Genomic DNA, 23,111 nt, shown 5'->3' on the forward strand with positions numbered 1-23,111 from the left:
CGCGATAATCAAGCCGCGATGCACGTTAACGTGCAGTACACGCTGCGACACTGGCATAATGCGATCGATTAGTCCAACACATCCGTTGCGTCGCTTGCAATTTTCAAATTGCAGTCGGTTGATGGATGCAGCCCCGGGTAATATACTCGATAACTGATTCCACTCGTGCATCGATAGATTCGTTGCTTTTAATTGTTCCAGTTTTAAATAACCTCCTTCGACGCTTTTACTTCCTATCACCTTACGAAATGAAATAACTTTAACAAGTTAAATGCCACAACGTCGTTCCATTGAAGAATATTGCTAATCGAAGGAGATTTTCTTGGCGAAAAGTGGCAGCGCGCGCCGTTTATCAAGGGATCTCGCAGCCGGCTCGAGACACTTGCTGCCGATTAAACGAGCTTCCCGGGTTCGATCGAACAAACGTCACTTAGCCATCGATTCGCGTGTTCGTGATTGTTTCGAACGAGTGCCACTTGCTGTAACCGTCGAACGTGACTTTTACTTAACCAACGAGCTTCGTCTCCTTTATTCAGACGAGGAAAAACCGACTAACCTAACCCGGACCGGTGGGTAACCCAGCCTGACCGTGCGACCGAGTGTCGCAGAGACCCACTCTTCCGGTCCACTTATCCCTTCCCTTCGCTGAATAGACTCGTCATTTACACGACGAACGTGATCGTCCCGTAACGAATGAATTTCTTGGCTGAAAGAGCTGAACACGTTGCTTACTCTGCGAAACCTGTGTTTGAACTCGCGAGAACGTTCCCCCTTACGACCTCGTTTCCTTTTTTTTTTCTCATCGCCAACGAAGAAGTGTTGTTCGAACAGGAAAATTTGAAACTTACAGAGGGAGGAAATTATTGTTTTCATTCGAAACTTAAATCGTAAAAGCTTATCGCTCCGTTTCCCCGGTTCTGTTTCATCGGTGGCCGGGCGCAATTAGTAGCAGAGGATTTTTCAAAGCCTCCGAAAACTCTCGGTAATCCGAGGGCCAGAGAAATGATTCCGTTGCCCGGAGCTACGAGCTGGTAGATCGAAGAACAGCAAAGAAAGGAAAAGAAAAAGTATCCACGATTCCCGGAGAAGCCCGACATCTATTAACAGAACTTCACCCTTCGTTTCCTAAGATACTCGAAACTCAATCTATAAACCCAACAAAACGATTCTTTTCTAAACAGAGAAGAAAATTCCCAATTACCTTCGCGATACATCATATCGAAGGAACAAATAAAACCGCGTAATTGGTACGATTCGTCAAGCGTGGCTACGGGTCGCATTAAAATTAACCAGAACGGGCGAAGAATTAATCGCGCAGCTAACTGCCGCACGAACACGTCCGTGCAAATAATTATTTCGCGGGTGTCGGACCGGTCGGCGAGCCGCAGACAACGGAAGCGGACACGCGAACGAGTTTGGAATTCCAAAACGACTGAAAAATTAATTATATGGCTAGAGGGACGAGTCGAAGGCGGCAAAGCGGCTTAAATCCTTCATGGGAGCTCGTCACGCCACTCGAACACCCTCCTGTTCACCCCCTCATGCCAGCAACCCTCTCGTAGCGAGCTTTCATTTTACCCCGTTCCACGTCCCGCGTTTCGTTCCCGTAGCCAACCAGCCTGATCGTCGACCAGCCGAAAGGGACGATGCGGGACAGGGACGATGGGGTTTCATGGGCCACTTCCTCGAGACGATGCGGCGATGGATGGTCGTTCGATGCACGCGCCTAATTATCTTCCGGTTAGTGAATAGGTTTGCGTGCCTACGGCTGGCTGTACTTAAGCGGAGCTTGTTGTTCTCCTCCACGCTCCGAGTTTCGCCAAATTGACGGCCATCAGGGTTGTACGTTCTAGTGTTTGGATTACGGTTCTGGTCTGCTTGCTGGAAACAGGATGGTCGATGTCTGCTGTACGAACGATCGTAATTGACGGTATCAATGAACATAGACAAATGTCCATTCGATTCATCGTCGAAAAATTATGATTTTTCCATTTATCGTCTTGAAGTATCTATGTTGAAGATATCGATTACAAAATAAATGAATTTTCTTATCCTCTTCAGATCGATCCCACGATTTCAATCCAATGCGATCATTAAGAACGAAAAAAGTTCGTCTACTCAAGTGCAAATTGATCCGTTGCAGCTCGGTTCAATTACTACTCTTGCGAATCTCTTGACCACCTGTTAACTGCTCAGTTGGTCAGCCATCGTGGTTATCGGTGTCTAATCAATATCAACATAATCGAAACGGGAATTTAATCGGCAATCAGTAGCCGAAACTATTAACCCTTCTTCAGACTTCCAAATCTACTTCCACAGATCATTTCCCAAGGCCGTTTACTTTAAACTAGTCTTATTCTTCAAACATTTTTCAAACGGAACAATCAGATAAATCTTCCGGTTGAAAATCTTTCCGATGTCGAATTGAAGTTTCGAAAAGTTCTCGGGCGAAGTAGTTGCAACCGCGAAAGGGTTAATCGTCGTAGCCCCAGGATTCGTATCCTCAAAGGGCAAAGAAATCTCGGTAACCCAGGTGGCAGGACGCGAGAGTTCTCAATCTCCTCGGGCAATCGGTTCGTTTCAAATAACTGGATCAAAGTGAACGAAAGTTCGAGCTCTCCAGAAGGAACTCGAACCATTTCGAGGAAAGTAGCGAAAACCGGCCGATGAGCGTTTGCTCTTCGTACTACGCGAAAACGTATAATCGCGCAACACTCGCGGACACGTTACCACGGACAATTCGTGGAATCGTTAGCTCTAGCCACTTTGTTACTCAGCCAACTGTACAGCACATAAATTCCCTTGTTGTTGTTGCATTGTTTCCCTCTGCCACTTCGCTTCTGTAACATTCTCGCTGGGGACCGTGTGCATAGTAAATCGTTGTAAACCGAGTTTCTACATGTTCAGATGGATACGCCCCCATCAAAGTAATAAATCAATTATTTATTATAATAAATAGGAACGCTTGCGAAATAACCATAGTTATTTTGTCGAGTTATAAAAAGGAGCCAGTTCGAAGTATGCAATAATATTCACGGCATAAAAATACGCGATCAGTTAACGAAATGACAAGGTTTAAAGTTACGACGTATGTATTTTTCTTAGTCACGCCAACCGGCGAGTTCATACGCCTTCGGTATGGACATCATAACGCGACATCGAATCTAAGTGGGTCGCTTAGTCTTCCACACGTGTAACGCATTTATCACACCATTACGGTACTTATACTTCCGGTAATGCGACGGGTGATAATTTTCCAACTGGTGCACATTGTTCATAAAACTACGTGGATCGCATTAAATAATTTCACCTCGCCATTTTAAACATATTCAAAAAAAGAAAAACGCAAATTTATTCTTACTTTACCCTAATTAGACTCGACTGATGAATCGAATAAGAAACATTCGAAGAAAAATATTGAACTACGAGGAATTACGTGACTATAGAACGTGTGATTTGTGTCAAGACTAACCTCCATCGGCACCTGACAAACTGAATCTGTAAAAACGTTTCTCGTATTCCCTTTTCGAATATCAAATCAGCCGTCGTGTATAAATGCAACCGAACTTTGTCAATGCCGTGCATTGATCGACGTTTAATAATTAAACGCGAGTAAAGCCCTGTTGAAGCACGGTATTATAGAAAATTTTAGGTAATGAGTTGTAAATGAAAATTCTATCCATATTTAACCAACTTTTCATTGAAAAAAGGTGGAAACTGTGATCAAGTATATTTCTTTAAACACTCGAAACATAAAATGCAATCGAACCACGAGTATCGTGGTTTCTGAAGAGAAATTGATATTTTAAAAGGTGCCGTCTGGGGTTTGTTCCCTGCCCGTACCTTCCTATACCGCAGAGTTGATTTCATGGACCACTTGCTCGATATGGTAACGGCGATCCTAGTCCGTTAACATTTACCGGTTACATAATGGTTATGCGGCTCTCTATAGCGTTACGTGTTCAAAGACGAATCGCTGGTAAGAACATACAAGCGTATGTCTCGCGTTAGAAATGTCTGAAGAAGATTCAGAGCCACTGGTTCCGGCAGAATAACTATCAAAAGAATTCAACGAGGTATCCTGGAAACCGTGGAGATACCAGAACTTGAGGCTTCCGAAAGATATTGGGAAACGAGTTGGAAAAGCTCGCGATATTGTGACGAAAATATGTGTAATATGTTACTTGGCAAAAGGAAAATGTTGAAATATTTTTCATTTTTCTTAATATCCAGTCGCAGGATGGAGCGGCCAAGGAATTAGTTGAAACTAAATTAAACCCAATCTAGAAGATAAGTGAACCGAGAGAGACTGATAGTTGTTGCATTATTTCGAGTTTATCTATAGACAAAGGTATTTGTTAGACTGACCGAGATGTAAACGGCAGTCGGTTGAAATATTGGAGTTGCAGAAACGGAACGTTTGTATATAGATCAATTAGTTGGGGCGGTTTACCGAGACGGACATACTTATCGATTTACTGCTTCTCCGCTAGTGAAATTACTCTCTCCACAATTTACATGTACCATAATAACATACAATTATTGATCGATAGTACTTGACTTGGTTTAACTACTGTGCGGTCACGGATTTGTGATAGTGCGGTCAGATAAGTAGTATGAGTAACCGTATGGTCAGACGAGTAGCAATTTTATACAGTAAAGCAATCTAATATAGCAAATCAAATTTTAAATAATTTTATATTATCAGTAATGTAGGAAATATACATTAGCTTAGGATTTATTGTAAGATTTTATTAAAATCGACTCGCAATTCTCTCTCGGTTTGTCAAACTCACCCCGTCAAAATTCTTCGCCCTCAGGCCAAAAAACCTACCATCTAGAGGCACCCTCTGTCGCACCCCGTTTCACCCCTCTCGACACCGTCTATGGGATTTTCGGCACGACATTCGAACCTTAGCCTAAACAGTCATTCACACCCGTCCCATTCACGCGACCACAATAAATACTTTATATTCAGTATTTCCAACAATTTCAATCTTCCAAGTCCATACACGTCGATATCCTTCGAAGCAGAATTCAAACGAAATGAGTTTCTAAACTCCTTCGTTCACTTTGAAGAGAGGGAAAGAAATACACATCGATCAATGTCCCATCGAAATAAGGTGTGAATATCCGTGACGCGATCCCGTCGAAATAAATCGGGCCACCAAAGGAGCGATCTTATCGCGAGCAGAGAACAAATCTCCACCGTCAGCCGGTGTCTAGCTCTGCAAGAAAATATTTTCCGCGACCACTCGGAGAGAGCACCAGGTGCGACGTGGTTTCGAGCGTGTTAAAAGGAAGATTAACGCGGCTGCCACGCCGGTGCGGGAGTAAAGTCGAAGTTTTAGGGCGACGCGGTCGAAAACGTGACGGCAGGGGGTGCGTACCCCTTCTGCCGCAAGGATATTAAGATGCGATCAACACAGGTCGAGAGACATTGTTCTTTCTTGACAGTTGGTAATGGTGGTACTTGTGCGGCATGCTGTTCTAACAACTTATGATAATTCAGCAACATAATTGAATAAACATTTGATTTTAGCTACAAGATACGATGATAATTTTCAACGTAAACGACTTGACATTTTCATCCACCGAACAGCATTGTAACACGGTATTCGCAGTTTTACGAACGATGCGTTAAGATGCTCGAGAAACTTCCGTCCGAGTTAAGAAAGTTAAGCTCAATACTCTGCTAATGAAACATCTAGAATGCTAATTCCCAATGCCACGATCCACCCCCGCTGGAATCCGTACACGCGTTACGCTCAAACTTCATGCTTAATCTGAATAAACGGGCTCGAAGCTTATTCGCAGTTACCATGTATCTCGTTCATCCTGACAGTTAAACTATCTCTCTGTGTTGGAAAATAATTCGCATGGTAAAATACACGGACGTTTCTATCGAAAAGTTTTGTCACGAGTGTTTCATTATTTATAAACAGAAGTGTTCATAATTTATCCGTTTAACTTTGGAAATGTTACTTTATGCCGAAGTTATTTCTCATCAAAGACAAATTGGAAATGAAATTTCAGACACTCGGTGGAAGGTTTTCAACGAAGTCAAAGACGAATCAACGCCCCGTGGTACGCGGAGGACTCTTCAAACGAACCTGGAGGAAGGTGGTGCGGTCGGATGAAAAGGCAAACATCGTTAATTCGAAGGCGCCACAAATCAATTAAACCTTCCACGACATCGCGGCAGGGCTTCCACCTAATTTCCAACCGTCCCTGCCTTTCTCTTTCCCCTAGGTGTCGTTATTTACCCTTACTAATTCTCTCGGTCCTCGCGAGCAAACACGCGCGGCCGTTCCTCTTCGGGCCGACCTCCGCTCACGCTGCAATCTGTTACGTAACTTCCGGCGATAATTAAGTTCGAGCACTCCGGACAGTTTTATTGGTAAGTGTAGCCAGTAATTTGCATTACGGTGGTGGCGCGTGGCCAGAAGAGGGTGGAAACGGGGCGGGCGGCAAGTTGAAAGCAGATTTCAACGATCGAGCTGTACGCTTTCCGAAGTTTCGAATTACTTCCCGACACGTGAATTATGTATTTCGGGAAAGAATTTTCCACGAAAATTCCGGACAATCGTCGGGGTTTAAATTCAAGCCTGAGTGAAAATCGTCCTATAAACGGCTCCTCGAGAGCATCAAAGCGAAATCGTCGGCGCGAAAACGACCCCCGTAATACAACGCGTTCCTCGCGCGAGTAAACATAAGAGAGAGTGTACAACGAGAGAAAGCAGCGTGATTTTCGCATGCGGACATAAGAGGTTGTACCGGTAATTACGGTTTTCCCGGAGAGTTCCTTCGAGTGCTACTCGACGCGTCGACTGGAATTCATGGTTTCGCGTGGAAAACACCGGTTGTCCTGGCCGTTTACCACTTAGCCGTGGCGCGTTTACACCGACGTCTTTCCGTCGTTAAACGTCGACCTGGACGGATCCTCCGGAGACGAGAATTACGATCGCGTTTGGTATTTCGTCGTTACGTCGCTTCCAAACGAAATACGACCCTGTAAATTCGAGCTTTACGGTCCTACCCGTCGACGTTCCCTGACCCCTTCGTGGAATATTATTTCGCTCGTCTACGAGCTGGATAGAATTAGGAGCCCCGGAGGGTTGGATAATTCGTGGGAGAACCTTGAAATTCGTAATTCAACGCGAACCACGTTTTCGGATATTCGTACGAGATTGAAGGGAAGCTTGCTTATTCGAGATACCTGATTAACCTTAATTAATTCAACGGAATGGAATGTATATTTATTCTTTTTTCTGTTCCTTCTTTGTGTCAAACGTTCTTTGTGTGGAGTTTCATTGAATACACGAATTCTCTCTTAATTCAACGATATTAACTGTGTCTGCGCTTCCAAACACTAATTTGGTTGATTCCCATACTTCGCTTTACGTGTCAACTCATTTGGTTGGTTAATTAAATTTAAATTTAATAACCGCGCAGCCGGAAACCCTTTCTGTATACGGATTTTAATCACGTCGTTGCATGACAAAGCATGCAATCTTTCACAATATACAGTTTATTGTTATAGTTTATATAGAAATTCTCAACTTAATCAATGATATTGTGAAGAAGTGAATTTGTTTTTCATTAAATCTAAAATATTATTAAAATGAAAGTCTAAATGGCGCAGAAAGCTCAAACAGAGAAAAGCCACGTACAACTGAAGTAATTAAAAAATAATATTTCATTCAACTGTGACGTGTTTGGACGGCTGGAAATGACTGACTGAACCATACTTCGCCTCGTTTTTTTCCATGTTAAACAGCGAACATTTCAATCGACCGAACAATCGATATTCAAGAGGCGAAACCAATGAATATCCGGCTCGAAACTATCCCCCCATCCATTCAGCAGCGTTAACGACTTCCTTGCCGTTCAAATGGGGGGGAAAAAAAAAAATAATAAAAAGGAAGGTACGCGAACGCAGTCCTTAAAACCGCCGGCAGAAGAAGAAGGGGATGGAATATAGAAGGGAGGGACGAAGAGGGTAGAAAAGCCGAGGGACGATCGCGCCTTTGAGTCAAAGCGAAGCGGAACACGCGAGTCGTGGGTGACTTTTAAACAGTCTCGTTTGCAGCCCCGCTCGACAACGCTTAACAGGTGGTGTCTTTGCCGGTGAAAGCCGACACCTCTCTGTCGTTCAAACAGCGAAGACAAACTCGAGCAGAGACTCGTTTAATCGCGAGCGGCAATTTTCAAGCGGCTCGAGTCTCGCTCGAACAACAGAGGGATTCGAATTTTCCGCGTACATTCAAATCTCCACTCGACCGCTGTCTGAAAATCCTTTCCCCGGAATAATTCACGACGTTACAACGAGTTTCGCAGTAAAAATAGCCGAATAAAATCTGTTCCTACGTAAATTGGGATCGTCTGCGACGAGAGATTCGAACACTGCCTGGAAAATGATAATGAAATAAGAGAAAAATTTTTTCTATCCGTATTGTTGTTAATGCTTAATGATGTTTCGCGGCAACTTTCGAGGGTGCAAATGGCCCGGCAACTTTCGGATCGCGTAAACTCAGTTACAGAACTCGCTTCGGAATGAAACAATTTCGTCGCAGTGAATGCAACGCGGCGCGGACTAATTTCCATCCAGCACCGGCAAGTGCATTTGTCAATCACGATTCTGCCTCTCTGTTGCACCCGTTCCTCTGGCACGCGGTGCCCGACGCGTACTTCCGGTTCCTCCTGTCCTATCGATTTCATCAAGGTGAATTCGTTAAACCGAAGCCGGAACGATTTCGCTTCGTCCGGTGAGAGGAACTTGTCGGAAGTGAATGGAAAAAAAAGAGAACAAAGAAATTTTTCCATCGTTCAACTTCGACACAAACGTTTGTATTCCATTGATGAATGGTGTAAAAATTCGATGTTTTTAAGGGAGCGTAATATCGAGGAAAGGGTTAATGCGGCTTAAGGTATTCTCGAGCTGTAGACCGAAGTTGGAGGGTTGCGTCGTTTCGACACGCTTAGTTAACGAGCACACCCTCGGCCCACCCTCTACTTTCGATGGAAAGCAAATTAGCTCGGCCGGTCGAAGCAGACGAGCAGAAGGTTCCAGTCGGCTGGCTGGCTCTCCAGTTCTCTAACTGGATTTGCAAAATCGTCAAGTTGCTGCTGCATGATTTCCGGGCACGCGCACCATCCCACGTGCTCGTGATTTCTACTTGACGCCATTAGAATTCCGAATTATGGGAAAAATTGAAACTCGATTTTAATTCCAAAAACATTTGTATCTAGAGAAGAACGTCCCCTAAATTTATTTTAAGATCCATTGGAATCGAATAAATCTCTCTATTCCCAGCGTTTAGAGACCATTTACGTTTCTCGGAATCCTTCAAAGCGTATCGACAGAGAAATAACTAACTATCCGTGATCGATCAAACGTTTTTCATTCTTTTTTTTTCGCCCTCAAAGGGATGGAACGGATCGTCGGAACGTTATGTAAAATCGCCGATGGGGCTGCGCTTATTTTCAACGAACCGTGTACCGATATAGCTCGTCAATTTTACGTTGACCGGTTTTCAAGAACCGGAGTCAAAACGATCCGACGAGGATGATATCGGTTCATCGGCACGATGCCTCTTACGACCCTCCAATCGGCTTGGCTTCTTCTTTTTTTTTTTACAATTATAGAGGAACAAGAAAGGAAGAAAGAAAGCCAGATTTAACCCGTTTCTTATCTTTCTGTGAGCGTCGTTGAAAAGCAATGTAGGTCGCGCGACACCACCTTCGATCGTAAAAACGGAGATAATGGGAGTACCACGACCTGTACATTCGAAGTACTAATGCACTTCCTGCCTGCGATTCGCGCGGACACATAAAGCGCGGCAGAAGCTCGTCGAAATTGGAGTGGTTCGAAACTTGAAACTTGCTTGAAATCGTGGGCAAACAGAAATTGAAATAAAGAGAAACTAAAACAAATACCAGAAATATTTTACCGTTAGAAAAAATAAACGATAGCGTTTTTAATTCGACTTCCTGCTATTTCCCTAACAAATTTTACATTATCGAAGCTTCGATGTGTAACGGGATATCCGTTTTCCCACTGAAGGGTTAAATACAATACCAGAAACCCAACCCACCCCGAAAGCGATACTTTTCAATGAGATATCAAGTTGCCATTCAGCAGGAGCTCGTTTCGTCGAGTGATTCGATGCTGCGATCACGAATACGAGACACGAAAGGATGATCGTGAAGCGAGTATCGCGCTGAAAAGGACACCCAATCGTTTCGCACGACGACGACGTCCTTGCTCGTTGGTAATTGATGCTCGGTCTAAGGCAACGTTAAAGGCCTTCGAGGACACTCTACTCGAGGATAACGCGACGACAGCCTCGAGTCGAGTCGACTCGACTCGACTCGTCTTACACGATGGCGGCCGACTAAGCACCTTTCCTGCTCGTAGTTGGATCTCGAGAACGCTCGCAGGATATGAAGATCGCCGAGATTGGCGTTGATGACGTGCTATTACGTTTCCTACGTGGTTGAAGCGCGTTCAACTAATAACGCGATCGCCAGGAAGCGTATCCTGGAGCAAGGAAAAGGGATCCGCGGAACGGTGCGAGAACTAATGAAAAAACTTGCTAACCAGTCACGGTGAATTGTGACCAAGGTAGTTGGAAAACTATCCTCGACTTATAACTTCAATATCGAAGGAATTCGATGATGTTCGAAGGGATGGGACACGGTTGTATCTCCTTCGTTCTTTAGAAAGAATTCCTCCTCGATAATCTTAATTGTTACGATTTCGTGCTCGAGAAAGGTAGGATCGCGAAAAAATTAACGGAGGAACTTTGTTCGAAAATCGAGATAGAAATCTCTTGGTGATACCATCTCTTGAACGTGAAAAATTCAATAGATGGAGCATAACCTGAGAAGCCGTGCGAAACGTATTAATTATGAGGACAGAAGCCTTTCGAAGGAATTCGAAATCGTGAAAATTAGTGTTAATGGAGTGTCGTTAGGTTCGAGACGCGTCTGAATAATTGAAACGAGCGACGAGCTCGGCTGGTAGAATTTTAAGGCGTCTCCTCGAGACTAGTCGACTACCCTTCACCCTATTACAATTCCTCTGATTGTCAGATTTTTCAATTAAACTTCCAATAGGTCGATGACCCATCCAACAAGCTCCAATTGGTCTGCGATAATGCTCGTCGAATTACCAGGGATTAATTAAAGTGGTCGATCATCAATTAGTCGATTCGATGTAATATTAATTAACCCTGAAATGGCTAACAATATTTGCAGCAGGGTAAATATTGGCGTTACTAAAATACGTTTCCCAATGTTTCCAAAGGGATTTCCCTGGCAATTCGTACGATAAGTGGTACGTTTGACTACTTGCAGTCGTTTGGTGTTGATTTAAATTGAAAATTAAATCAGAGTTTGATCGTGAAAATTAGGAATACGAGTAACGGAGCGAAATTAATACAGATTCTTCGATAAGAGAGTGGAAAAGGAGCCGGAAAAATCCGACAGTCTGACATCAATATCGTCGCGAACAATAAAGCCCTCGAATGCTCTATTGAAGCCATAGAAATTGTTATTCAGGAGGGCGAAAATATCCATGAAAGAGACTCTCGAACGCCAGGTATCATCGAAAACAACATAAAGCACATCGTGCTGGCTGAAAGCGACGATCAGAGGCGCGTAAAAGCGGCTCACGTGGGGAGGCACCATAAAATTCGTCGGGTAATACCAGGATCGTATCGTCTCGTGAAAATACGGCCATTTTAAGGCTCGCAACAGAGAAGCTCGTATAGAAAATGACTAAAAATGAATTTTTTACCGTTCAACTTTCATACTCTCAACTATAAATTTCTCACAAAAGAAAAGAATTATCCTTTTTGTTGTTCAAAGGTTTACGCACATTCATTAATAAATGATACAATAATTCAGCGGAAAATTTTAATAATTAATCGAAAAGCCAAAGACATATTCTGATAAGCGATAATCCCAGTAAATGGATTGAAGGTGGTAAATCAATTACCCAACGAACGCTTTCCATATTTCAGAGTTTACTGAAATATTAGCCATGGGACAGGGGTTCATCGTTTGCTTTACAACGATGGAATACTTCGTCAGGTTATAATAGTGTTACGGTCAATCTGAAAGCTTGTTGAAGTACCTGAAGGTACCAGATGATCCACAAGGATGCATCTATTACAGCTCGGTTTCATGAAAGATTACTTTTAACACTGCTCTGTCAGCTATCCTGCTTGACTATCATACTTGATAAAAGATAATACTGTTTGAGTCTTTCGGCTTTAAACCGTGTTCCCTAGAAAGGATTTGTCAAGCTTATATTGATGGAGCTTCGGTGTTTCCTTACTTCCTGCCTAAGATGGAAACGATAGCAACACATGGATTAAAAGCAGTGGAAATTCTTGAGAAAGTATTTCTAATTCCTTCGGTCTACTACTTCTGTTAAAACATTAAATCACCAGTGATCGACATCGCAAATTACATATACTTAATTACGAATATTATATTAATAATGTGAGGTAACAAATTGAAAGCTTGATATTTGAAATTCAAATATTAACTATTCCTGAACGAGAAATGCTCATTTTCACTGCGGTAATCAACGTGTTAATACGAAATTCCGTTTTCATTGATAACAATGAAAATGTCGAGTAATCGAAAATTGTCTCGATTTGATCGATTACTTCAAGAGAGCAGGTTGCCAGCAGCAACACTTCGAACAACGTAATTCCCCTTACACATATGCATCAATCGTGAGAGCGTTGTTCTCAGGTGACAGACCGATGTATCCTGGTGGTCTGACGCGAAGAAACAAGCCCCGCCGTCAGCCGTACGTGTTACGTACATGTAGGTCGAGTGACTTCGAAGGGTGGAAGAATGGGGTAGGAGGGTTCGTAACGGGAAAACACAATACCCGATAGAGAGTTTGCCGAAGTACGACACCGTTGTCAGCGGAAGGTGCATTACACGCGAAGATCCTCGACGTCGACGAGCTGCTCGTCGAACGTTCGCGCGACGATATAGGACGCCTATCGTGCGAGGGAGTTACGTGAAAACCAGTCGGCTGTAACTAGAATACGCACGAATAATGGCTAAGAGGAAGTGTACGCAGCCATACGGATATTTTCAAGTAGAAGATACCAGTTGAACAACCATTCCGACAACACTCTCCACAATTATGATAGAAAATGAGGAAAATGGGGAAAAAAGGAAAGGAAATTGTGCCTGAAAATTCTGATCGAAATTATTAGCTGGTTCGACGAGTAATTACGTCGTTTCTAGACTAACCCTGTGTTCCTTCGATCTGGTCGGAGTGGCGTTCAAGCAACGTTAAAGCCCTCTCTAAGTAATAGCATTTTCTCGAGCAACCGTCCAGGAAAACGTTCTCCCCGCTTCGACTCGGAAACGAAGTTACTCGCCATCGTACTGACGCTTCTTCTTTTTTTTTTTTTACTTCCCTCTCGCAAGAAACAGCAATCGTGAGCGTTGTTAATCGAGTCGGTGTCCGAGCGCGAAATCGTGCTTCCGTTTCTTCGACGCTTCTCCGTGGAATAAGATGTTGCGTCACTTGAGTGCATTGTTGATGACCTCGATCTGTTGTGCCATCTGCTCTCTGGTATGATCTTCGAAATATGGACACGGACGTATTAATGGACTCGTGGGACACTGGAGATTAGGATGGCGTGTTCTCTAATACACCCTTAGGGCTTCCGTTGGCATTAGTGTAAGTCACCAGTTGCCACCCAGTTGACCATTAACTTAGACCAATGCTGTCCATGGACCTCCGAGCGGAGGCCATAGGAAAGTAAGAATAGGGATCCTTTCGACATTCAGCACTGATTTAGACTGGCGTCTCCCATGGGAGTCTTTAGAAACCTTTCGTTGGATCTATTCTTTTCTTACCCGATTCTGTCTCAAAGTTCAACGTGGGATTGAGTAATGCATTCTGCATTGGGATGATCGAATGAAACCGCGATTAAATGTATCTTTATCTATGCAGTCGAACGAGGGAACGTCTGAGGGAAACGACAAAAGAACGTCCAGCAAAGAAGCAATTCAGCGAACAAAAGAAACATTTATCCAAGGGACAATTTTCGAACAACAGAGGGTATCTCGATGCACGCCAGCTTCGCGAACCCACCGAGCTGGATACCGGCCAGACTGTGCGACGTTAAATTAAGAAAGCTAATATAATGTTGCCGTGCTAATAATTTAGGCCGGTGCTTTTACATCCGGCGCCGGTTAACGACGCTTTTAGCCGGACCCTTTCCCACCCCCTTCTTACGTGCCGCGCAGCCCACGATGTGTAAAAAGCGGGTTTTATGAAAATTGCCGGCCGAGCACGGATGCTTAAATATTCACCGTTCAGGAAACGGCATTGTACCGGTGCACGAACGTTAGAACGGGCCAACGTTTTCCCTATAATACAATCCTCTCGAGCGTTCCTCCTCGCCTGAGAGAGGATTATACGCTTCATCGGGGAAACAAAGAAATTCGAAGCGAACGCGAAATTGCACTGGCTTTTCATTCGGCTATGATCGATGATGATTGGAGAGTGCTTTTCGTTCGCGATAAATAACGAATAGCAGACTTTCGTGTACGCGTTAGAGTTCGTGTTCCGTGGGCCCCGCTCTTTTCGTACCACGGATAATTGAGATGTCTCGGATGATGCTTGAACCGCGTTACACTGGCAGACGAGCAAATTGTACTTGGTGTGTGTACTCTCGGTTAAGTTACCCCTGCGCGTCGGAGTAACGTCTCCGGGGTGTGAAAGCGCTCTTAACATTCACTTTGGCTTAACCCTCTCGGTGAATTTACATGAAACGGAGCTACGAGTGGCGTAGTTGATTAGCGAGATCCACCGTCGCGGATCTACCGTCAGACGCTAACTTTTTGGGGGATTGATAATGTTTAGCTTCCACGAATAAAGCAAATAACCCTTGCTAATGGAGAAGTAAATTCGCGAAAGTCAAACGTCGGTACGTGCAGATCATTCTAAATGAAACTTCTAAATTCGTTTGTATTTATCAATGGTTCCAGGTGATAGGCAATGGTCATCTTTATAGATAGTTAAAAGTTCGCTCGTTTAACAACCCCGTAAATATCAGTCAGCCGTTTTTCGTGTCAGTTAGGAATGCCACGGACGAAACGCACAATAAAAGCTAGCAGTGAAAACCTATTGCTCTTCATCAACATCCAACAGTTCGCTGGTGTATCGATGCCGAAATTGTGCGAGCTGTTATCGCGTGAGTGCCTCGTAAAAATGAAGCGTTTCGCGTATCGAGCAATCGGGTTTCATGACAACTCCATCTTCTCTTAACTTTTCTATATTTTTCCTGTCTTTACTCTTTCCTCATATTTTTATTATTCTTCCACTTTCCTACGTTTCCTGTTTTCTCTGTACATATTTCTCTTCTCCTCTTCACCTTTTTATTTGTCAATTTTGAAAAAGCAAATTCGAGCGATTTTATGGTAATAACTGAAAATGTGTTATATTCGGTGAAGTTTCTTCGAGTGTACGTAATATCGAGCCAGGAGAAATTACCTGGCCATTACCGCAATTGCGACTATAGTTCAATCGAACGAACGGGCACAGAGAGGGCTGTGAGGCTCGCAATGGCAGCCGCGACAATCGACGATGAGAACGGGATTTTCCTTTGATCGCCGCCGCTTACGCGACACGACACGCTGAATCGACACGTAACACGCGCGTTACGTGAACCGAGTGATCGACGATCCATGCAGGTTTAACTAATGATCGACCGGTTAGCGGAGAACAATCGAGAGGGTTGTAGCCGTGGCTGAGTTTCGAACAAAACGGCCCTCTACTCGCTTAATCGAACAAAAATCGATCCGTTGTTCCAGTTAAATGTAGTAACGGCTGCCCGTACTGTTAACTAGATAACGAATATTAATTACCGAATGTAACATTCAATGTGCCACACGAATCAAACGTAAGCTCTTCGATTTCTTCCATTCAATTCAATCAATCGAGAACTCGAGGCGAACCATCTTGAAACGATCGAAAATCCGATGGCAAATAACGAACGAGACGATCGTCGGTCGCTAAATTTACCCTGCGATTTGCCAAACAGCCGGAGATAAGCTCGGCTTAAAATCCCAGCAATCTGTTTGTCAAATGGATGGAACAGTTGCGCGAATGTACGTACAGGTTGACGCGATCTGTCCGAGCGACGAATCACGAGTAGCTTGTGATGAACGGGTAAACGACCCGACCCAACCCGTCGCAACTTTCTGACTTATGACAGAAGCCGCTGCTTAGCTAACTTTCGAGACCGAAGCTACTCCTGGATAAACATCCACCCCCGCTCATTATTTTAATGGAAGATGGGAATATTGCGTTAGAACGATCGAGCAAGGTGAGACTTCGTTCGAAGAAAAGTTGGAGGGAAGTTTGAAACGAGCCACCGAAGGAACTTGCTGGCTAACGTGAATCTGTGTCAAATTATTGGATCACTATCGGGTGTAATTAGTTTTCCAGCGAGGTCATTCGTTACGTCTTTATCGTCATCTAGAGAATTATTAGCACCATGATGTGTACAAGGATTTCTAACGACCCCATCTTTATCCAGATTCTTGCCAAGATGAACTTTAACATCGCGAATGGGGAAACATTGAATCTAGATCAATGGAGGATGATTCTTCGACTTGCTATTGTGACTCTCAGGAAGTGAACAGCTATCCATGCGCTCTAACAATAAGTATGGCTATTATTTTCAGCTGCGAACGTCGCAAGAATTGCCTCGATTGGCCCCATAAAAACCCCGGTGCCCTCGATTTTATTAACACCAGAAATAGCTGACGGTGGTTTGAACAACGATAAACTGACCTGAAGTCATTTCCATGAGCAAGAAACAATCTGAATACCAACTAAGGGTAACAAATCGTCCAGTCCCGGTGTCTAAGCAAACGTTTGACGCAACATCGTGAACGGTGGCTCGTGTCAAAGCGGAAACTCGTCTTTGAGCGTGGATTCAACTACGTCCACGGTTTACGATGAATATGTAAACGCGCGAGTCAACTTCCGTCAGTTCGATGATTCGACGTCGATTAAAGTAGCTGGAGCTAGGATCGATTCGCGAGATCTTAATTAACTCCGAACTACGCTGGCGCGGGGTCAAAGGGAAACCCGGTGGTTCTTTTCGAGCCAGGATGCTCCTATCAGACGACGCGGAACTCGTTTGCTCTGTCTTTGCCCGGTTGTTGAACTTTTCACGAAAAAGGGCTGAGAGAATGGATAGAATTTACCCTTCACCGATCAACTTGTTGGCTCTTCGAGTTTATTGTATCGCCTGATCGAAACTTTGTCTTTCATCGATAAAGAAACGAAATTATATTTTACACAGGAATACGAAGAAAGAAAATGGGAAAATGGATATCTAGTTTTTAGCGAAAGGAGAAACCGATATCGCGACCTCGTTCGTAATACGAATCGACTCAGTAAATCCAAAGACCTAAAAATCCAGTATTACTTCCTCTGTCTTCGTTTTCAGGCGACAAACCCTGTCGTGTTTCTTGTCGTAACTGCATTCCCAATGACCTTTCGAAACGTTCGACGAGGCTTCGATTGAATTTTAACAAGCATCCCTTGTTAATTGCACGTCGACAGGAATAATGAACGAAATACCAACAATGCCTTCAATTACAACATAGGACACTCGCACCATGTCATCTCTCGTTAAAGTTAAAGGTATCGGAAAGAATTTTTACATGATATGGATAATTATTTTATCGACATCTGACAAGAAAATTAACCCCCGTAAACAAAGAGTGTTTGCCGGATACGTGTTCCCGGTGACGTTTAATTTCTCGTGTTTATCAAAAAGCTTATTAATAATTAAAAATGTAACAAAAATGTGCCATAGCTTCGATTTCACCCATTTACCATTTGTTACAGTGTACAGTGGAAAAAAAATATTGTAACATTATAGGATTCACGTTACAAGAATATTTGAGTCTTTAAAACAATTATCCAAACGAAAGTGTATCAAAGGAAAAATTCGGTTTCGCAGAATCGAATGTCAAAGTTAAAGCTTACATTTCCGAATCGTTGCGACCCCATTAGCCAGGCTACATCCCCCGAATGGAAAACCCGTTCTTCGAGGGATCTTTTCTTTCGTCGAGCAATTTCAGATAACGACGTCGCCCAGTCACCTCAGCCAGGCAAATGAAGTCTTACGCGAGAACGGCGAGATTATCGGAGGAGGCCGACTGAATACCAAGCAAGAGCAGGGAAAAGAAAAAATAGAAAGAAAACAAAATTGAAACTCTTTCACGGGAACATCCTTCGAAAGGATGGCCTACGAAATCGGTACACGACCTTGCTCGAAAAGGCATGCCACCTTTGATCCAGCAACGCTGAAACATTCCAAGGGTTCCTCGGGGTTCGAGAAAACCGCGTAACCGAGCTCCTTCCGTCGGATCTCGGTTTACTCTCATACTTTCCAGATAATGTAATGGATATTACAGTAACCATCGAGTTTACATTAAAAAGTTATTTCAATATAATAGAAAGATCGAGGTATGCTCGATTAAAGTTTACTAGATAAACGATAGTTTTATAATAATGGATTCCTCTTAAGTAATGGATGCAGGTGCACCCTTCTAGACCATCATAGCGATGGATAAATGAAAATTCCAAAAGGCAAGTATCGCAATATCAAGTTCCTATGAACGTTTGTAAACAAAAGCTCGATAGGAACTCAACACCTTTACTTCTGTATGTAGATCTTTATATTGATATTCGAGTATGGTGTTATTTATATATGATACTTTGAAAATATTAACCCTTTGCACTGGAAGTTTTTTTTTTATTCATATTACCAGCAACTCGAAGCAATTTTAGTGAAAAGATCATATTTACATGTAAGTTAATGATATACGCATTAAAAGAAAAGTCACCAAAAGCGAAATATCCTATAAATAGTTTTTACGATTTGTTTTTGTCCTTATGTTAAAAACTGAAAATTATTTGCATTGTCTCCGTAGCGGAGCCCTCGAGTTTGAAGACAAATTTTAAATGGCTCCGCTCCGGAGCCCTCGAGTGCAAAGGGTTAATAAACTGCACAGTGAAATTATCAGTTAATTGGCTGAACGTGAAAGTGTTAATATCGAATAATAAAAAGGAAGATGGAAGAAACATGTTGATTGTGTACTCACTGTCTTTCACGCAGAAAGCGCCGATAATCCAGAGTGGGAAGAGTGGCACGATGAACACGTTCCAGTGTCTTGCATTCGTGTTGCACCGTAGTCTCCTCCCGACGTGCAGCCGAAGGTAAATCATGATCGTTCCACGTGAACTCTCCGCGGCTCGATCATAGCAACCGATTATCAAGCATCATCATCATCATCATCCACTTACACAAGCTATCCTTGTTTTTATCCCTCCGAAATAACCGACTTCCTCTTACGTCGAGATCAATTTTCCGTATCCTCGTCCAGCGTGTCCTTCGAGCACTTTTCCCGCATTTTCTTTCGAAAACGAACCAACAACACGTCGAACGCGACGAATAAACACCGTTCGAAGATCAATTGAATAGCTACGCGTATCGATAATAGAACACTTTGAAAATCACTGTTACAACACCGTGGAAACTGATCGATGATCGACGATTATCAAGAACACGCGTTCATCACTGTCGCGTGTTTGTAACATCACTCGCGGTGCGATTGTTTGACACGCGTTTCGTTTATTCTCTCGCGCCCCGTGTCACTGTCGATTGTCAAACTTTGATTCTTTTTCACGTACGATTTTTGGCAACGCGTTTTCCGCTGGTACCGACGCGTATGATTTTTCACGAGAGCGATGTAACGCGCGCCACCCACTCTCGGCGAGATTTCGCTCTCTCGCACCGCGTATCAGCACCGGCCCGTACGGAGCACACCGCTGCGTGCTGTTATCGCGACCGAGGTTGGCGTCGCCACTGTAGCTCGTGTTGCCACCACTACTCACGCTACCCCCACCACGCGACCGACCCCCACCAATGCGGCAAATCCCCCACCGCTAAGCGCGACCCCCCACCACCTGCGTCTAGTGTAGTGACACTACCGCTACCAACACCGCAGGAGAGCCAGCTGCCGATGGACAATGGATCTGAGTCCTAAGACATAAAGGAACAATTTCAACTTGCCATTAGAATGTTTAATTTTGTTAATTATTTGACTACCATGGCTAATTATAGTGACTTATGAAACGACCACTAAGTATGTAGTCAGAGGGACTATAGTTGTCTAATGAAAAGTGATTGTATGAAATTTTTGAAATGTGTTGGTGGTTGAAATTTTCAACAAATTGTCAACGACGTACAATGTTTCGAATAATCTAGAGGAGATAAAATTCCTGGACGAAAGCCAACATTTCTGTTGATTTAAAAATGCATCCCTGCTTCGTTTAATCATTGCAATTAGCCAGAATACGAGTATTTCATTTGCCAAGTTTAATATTCTACTCGGAACCTTACAGAATTAAATTAATACAAGTATTAAATTCCTGATATCGATCATCGTTAAAACATTCAATGCGCTACAAAAAGGGCATGTGTATTCTTCTTATTTAAAGGGGAAAAGAGCTACAAGGGAGGTTTTGTCCAGGTAGCTGCTATCTCTGAGAACACTGTACGACGACGACGTCGTCCTCGACGTCGTAGTGCTACGTCGATCGAAAAGAGGCTCCTTGGTAGTACGCGCCCGCGCACATACTCTACCTCGCATGCGTATTGAACGCACCGCTGTTCCTTCTCACTTCCTCTAACTGTATAACTCGATCGGTTCGTCTTTGTCACGCTCGTTCGTCCGCCGCTCGCGGGATATCGGCGTCCCAAGACTCCGGTGGGAAAGCCTGGAAAAAGAAGCCGACCGGTGAATGAGAAGGGAAATTTATGTTAATTTCGAGCATTGCGCCGCGGCGCGATTTGAATGTAAGTAAGCGCGACGTCGGTTGATTATAAAGAGAATCGAGGGAAACAAGGCCCTCAAGCTTCTTCGACTTCCGTTTTTAATCTTGCTCATTTTCGTTGACCTCCGATTCTCTTTGCGTCAATCACCTGTTCGGTCGTTTGTGCTTTCGAGCCCCGAGCTCAACGCCGAGCTACTTCCACTTCCCGGGTACCCGGGATATATTCCCGCGAAATGAATAGCTCCAGGCTGCAGACGTTGGCAGATACAAACTACGAAGACAAGATATTCGTGAACTTCTTCCAGGTGGTAATTCACTGTTTATGAAATTAAGATGCGTTTAATGGAGGCAACGAATTAAACTTCTGACATACTATTCAAGGCAAGATGAAAATCTCTCGCATAAATTTGTAAGAATTATTTACCGAAGTGTGTTCAGTTTCGTTATACAGTTAAAATTGACCCAGCAATGCTGTTTGCTGTTTTAAAGATTAATATGATAAAATCTTCAGGATAAACGATCTGCTATGGGGGAGGTAGATTTATATTCTATAACCTGTATAAATAAACTATAAAATTCAATAATGGTCCCACTTCCTGAGGGGTTGATAATGACAATCTAATCGCATGAATTGCTTCTTTCGTTTCCGTTTGTCGTTTCTTTGATCAGTATCTTCCGCCTACCTTCTCCATCGTCCTTTCTACCCTTCCTTTCTTATCTTTCTTTCTCTTCGCGTTCGACTAAATTTATCTCGATTCGGGGTTGACGGAAGAAGTTTCAGCAATGGAGGGACGAAAATTGTGCCCTGCAAGAATGCGAGTAGACGGAATTCCTATTAAATCGAAATAAAGCGACATTTTCCACTCGGCGACGCTCGAATAGAGTGCGAATCGAATCGGTCAATTACAGCAACAGAATTGAATGCAAATTCCTCCATGCTTCTTCAGACCCTTGTGTCTTTTCTTCTTTTAAATTTATATTCTACCAGTTGGCATCCAATTTTTGTTTCGTTCCATTGGTGAAATAGGGACGTAGAAATATGCCTCCCTATAGATACCAAAAGTTCGTCCGAGGAGTCGGCGACGCACGGTACTCTCACCTCCTTCATTCACCCTCACCCTTCCTGACCGTCCCTTCTTCTTTTCCCTTTATCACGGCACAGAGGACGCGTCTTTGTGTCGGTGCTCGCGCTCGAATGAAAAAATTTCCAAAGAGACGAGGAGATATTGAAGAACCATAAATGAAAACGACAAAGGTTTCGCGTTTATATTAATGCCAAGCATAGAGCACCCGCTGTCGGGGAGTCGCAGTTTTGGAGGATGTTTAATTACAGAGAGAAACAAATTCACCTGTTCTTCTTTCCGATCCTCTCGGATACTTTTTATCACCGGCCTTTTCCTGATTCTCTTCACAACGGTAATCGTATTTTTGCACCGCTCATCCGGCATCTTCGTTTCTCGTTTTTCCACCTCTTTCTATATTTTCTCTTTTTCCTATAAATTAGTTTGCTTAATCCATTCGCTTTGCTTAGCACCGTTTCCCTGGCTCCGCCGTTTCTATCTACCGTCGGTGCAACTTTCCTCGTAGAGAATTCTTCTATCTTTTTTCCTTATCTTCCTTTTTTCATCGTGGTGAAGCTTATCGGAAGAGAAAATAGAGAAGCGCGAATCCATGGACCGGCGAGAGGAACGCGCGTATCGATAAAGAAACGAATGAAAAAAAAGAAAGAAAAAGGAAAGAGAGGACAGAGTAAGCGGGAAAGGTAGAAACAAAATTATCGGGTACACAGGAAACAGGATTTGACCAGCCTCAAAGATGGTTACCAGTCTGTAGAGGTTAAAGAGTTCTAAACAAACGTGCTTAATTATAAAAGGTATTCGTTTCAGATCCTTCTCGTTTTTCACCCGTTAGCATCCTCGTTCCCGTATTTCCTTTTTCCTTCGTGGTTCACGGGTTTATGCTTCAGTTCGAGCTTCGCGGTCACCATCCTGCTCTTTTTACCATCCTCCTTTGACCGTCGTTCTATCATTTTTTATGGGAAACTATATACGCCCTCGTCATTTTCTTCTTTTCTCTGCCTCTTCCTCTATTTTCCTCTTTGCACACGCGACAGAAATTCTTTGAAATAACACTCGAACCGCCGACGCGGAGGCCGGAAATATTTGAATACCTGAAAACGCGAGAAATCGAAGCTTCT

The 23,111-nt window shown here is 43.5% G+C and overlaps 1 protein-coding gene across 1 annotated transcript in view; it reads right to left on the bottom strand.

The window, feature by feature from the left end:
- Nucleotides 1-19,969, bottom strand: part of LOC114877290 (protein turtle-like) — a 130,533-nt gene extending 110,564 nt beyond the window's left edge. The window contains exon 1 of the mRNA XM_046288917.1: nt 19,180-19,969. Within this exon, the coding sequence (XP_046144873.1) occupies nt 19,180-19,303 (124 nt within the window). The 5' untranslated portion in view covers nt 19,304-19,969. The remainder of the gene's footprint in view (nt 1-19,179) is intronic.
- Nucleotides 19,970-23,111: the final 3,142 nt, after the last annotated feature.

Source organism: Osmia bicornis, chromosome 15 (genome assembly GCF_907164935.1).
Source record: "Osmia bicornis bicornis chromosome 15, iOsmBic2.1, whole genome shotgun sequence".
NCBI lineage: Eukaryota > Metazoa > Arthropoda > Insecta > Hymenoptera > Megachilidae > Osmia > Osmia bicornis.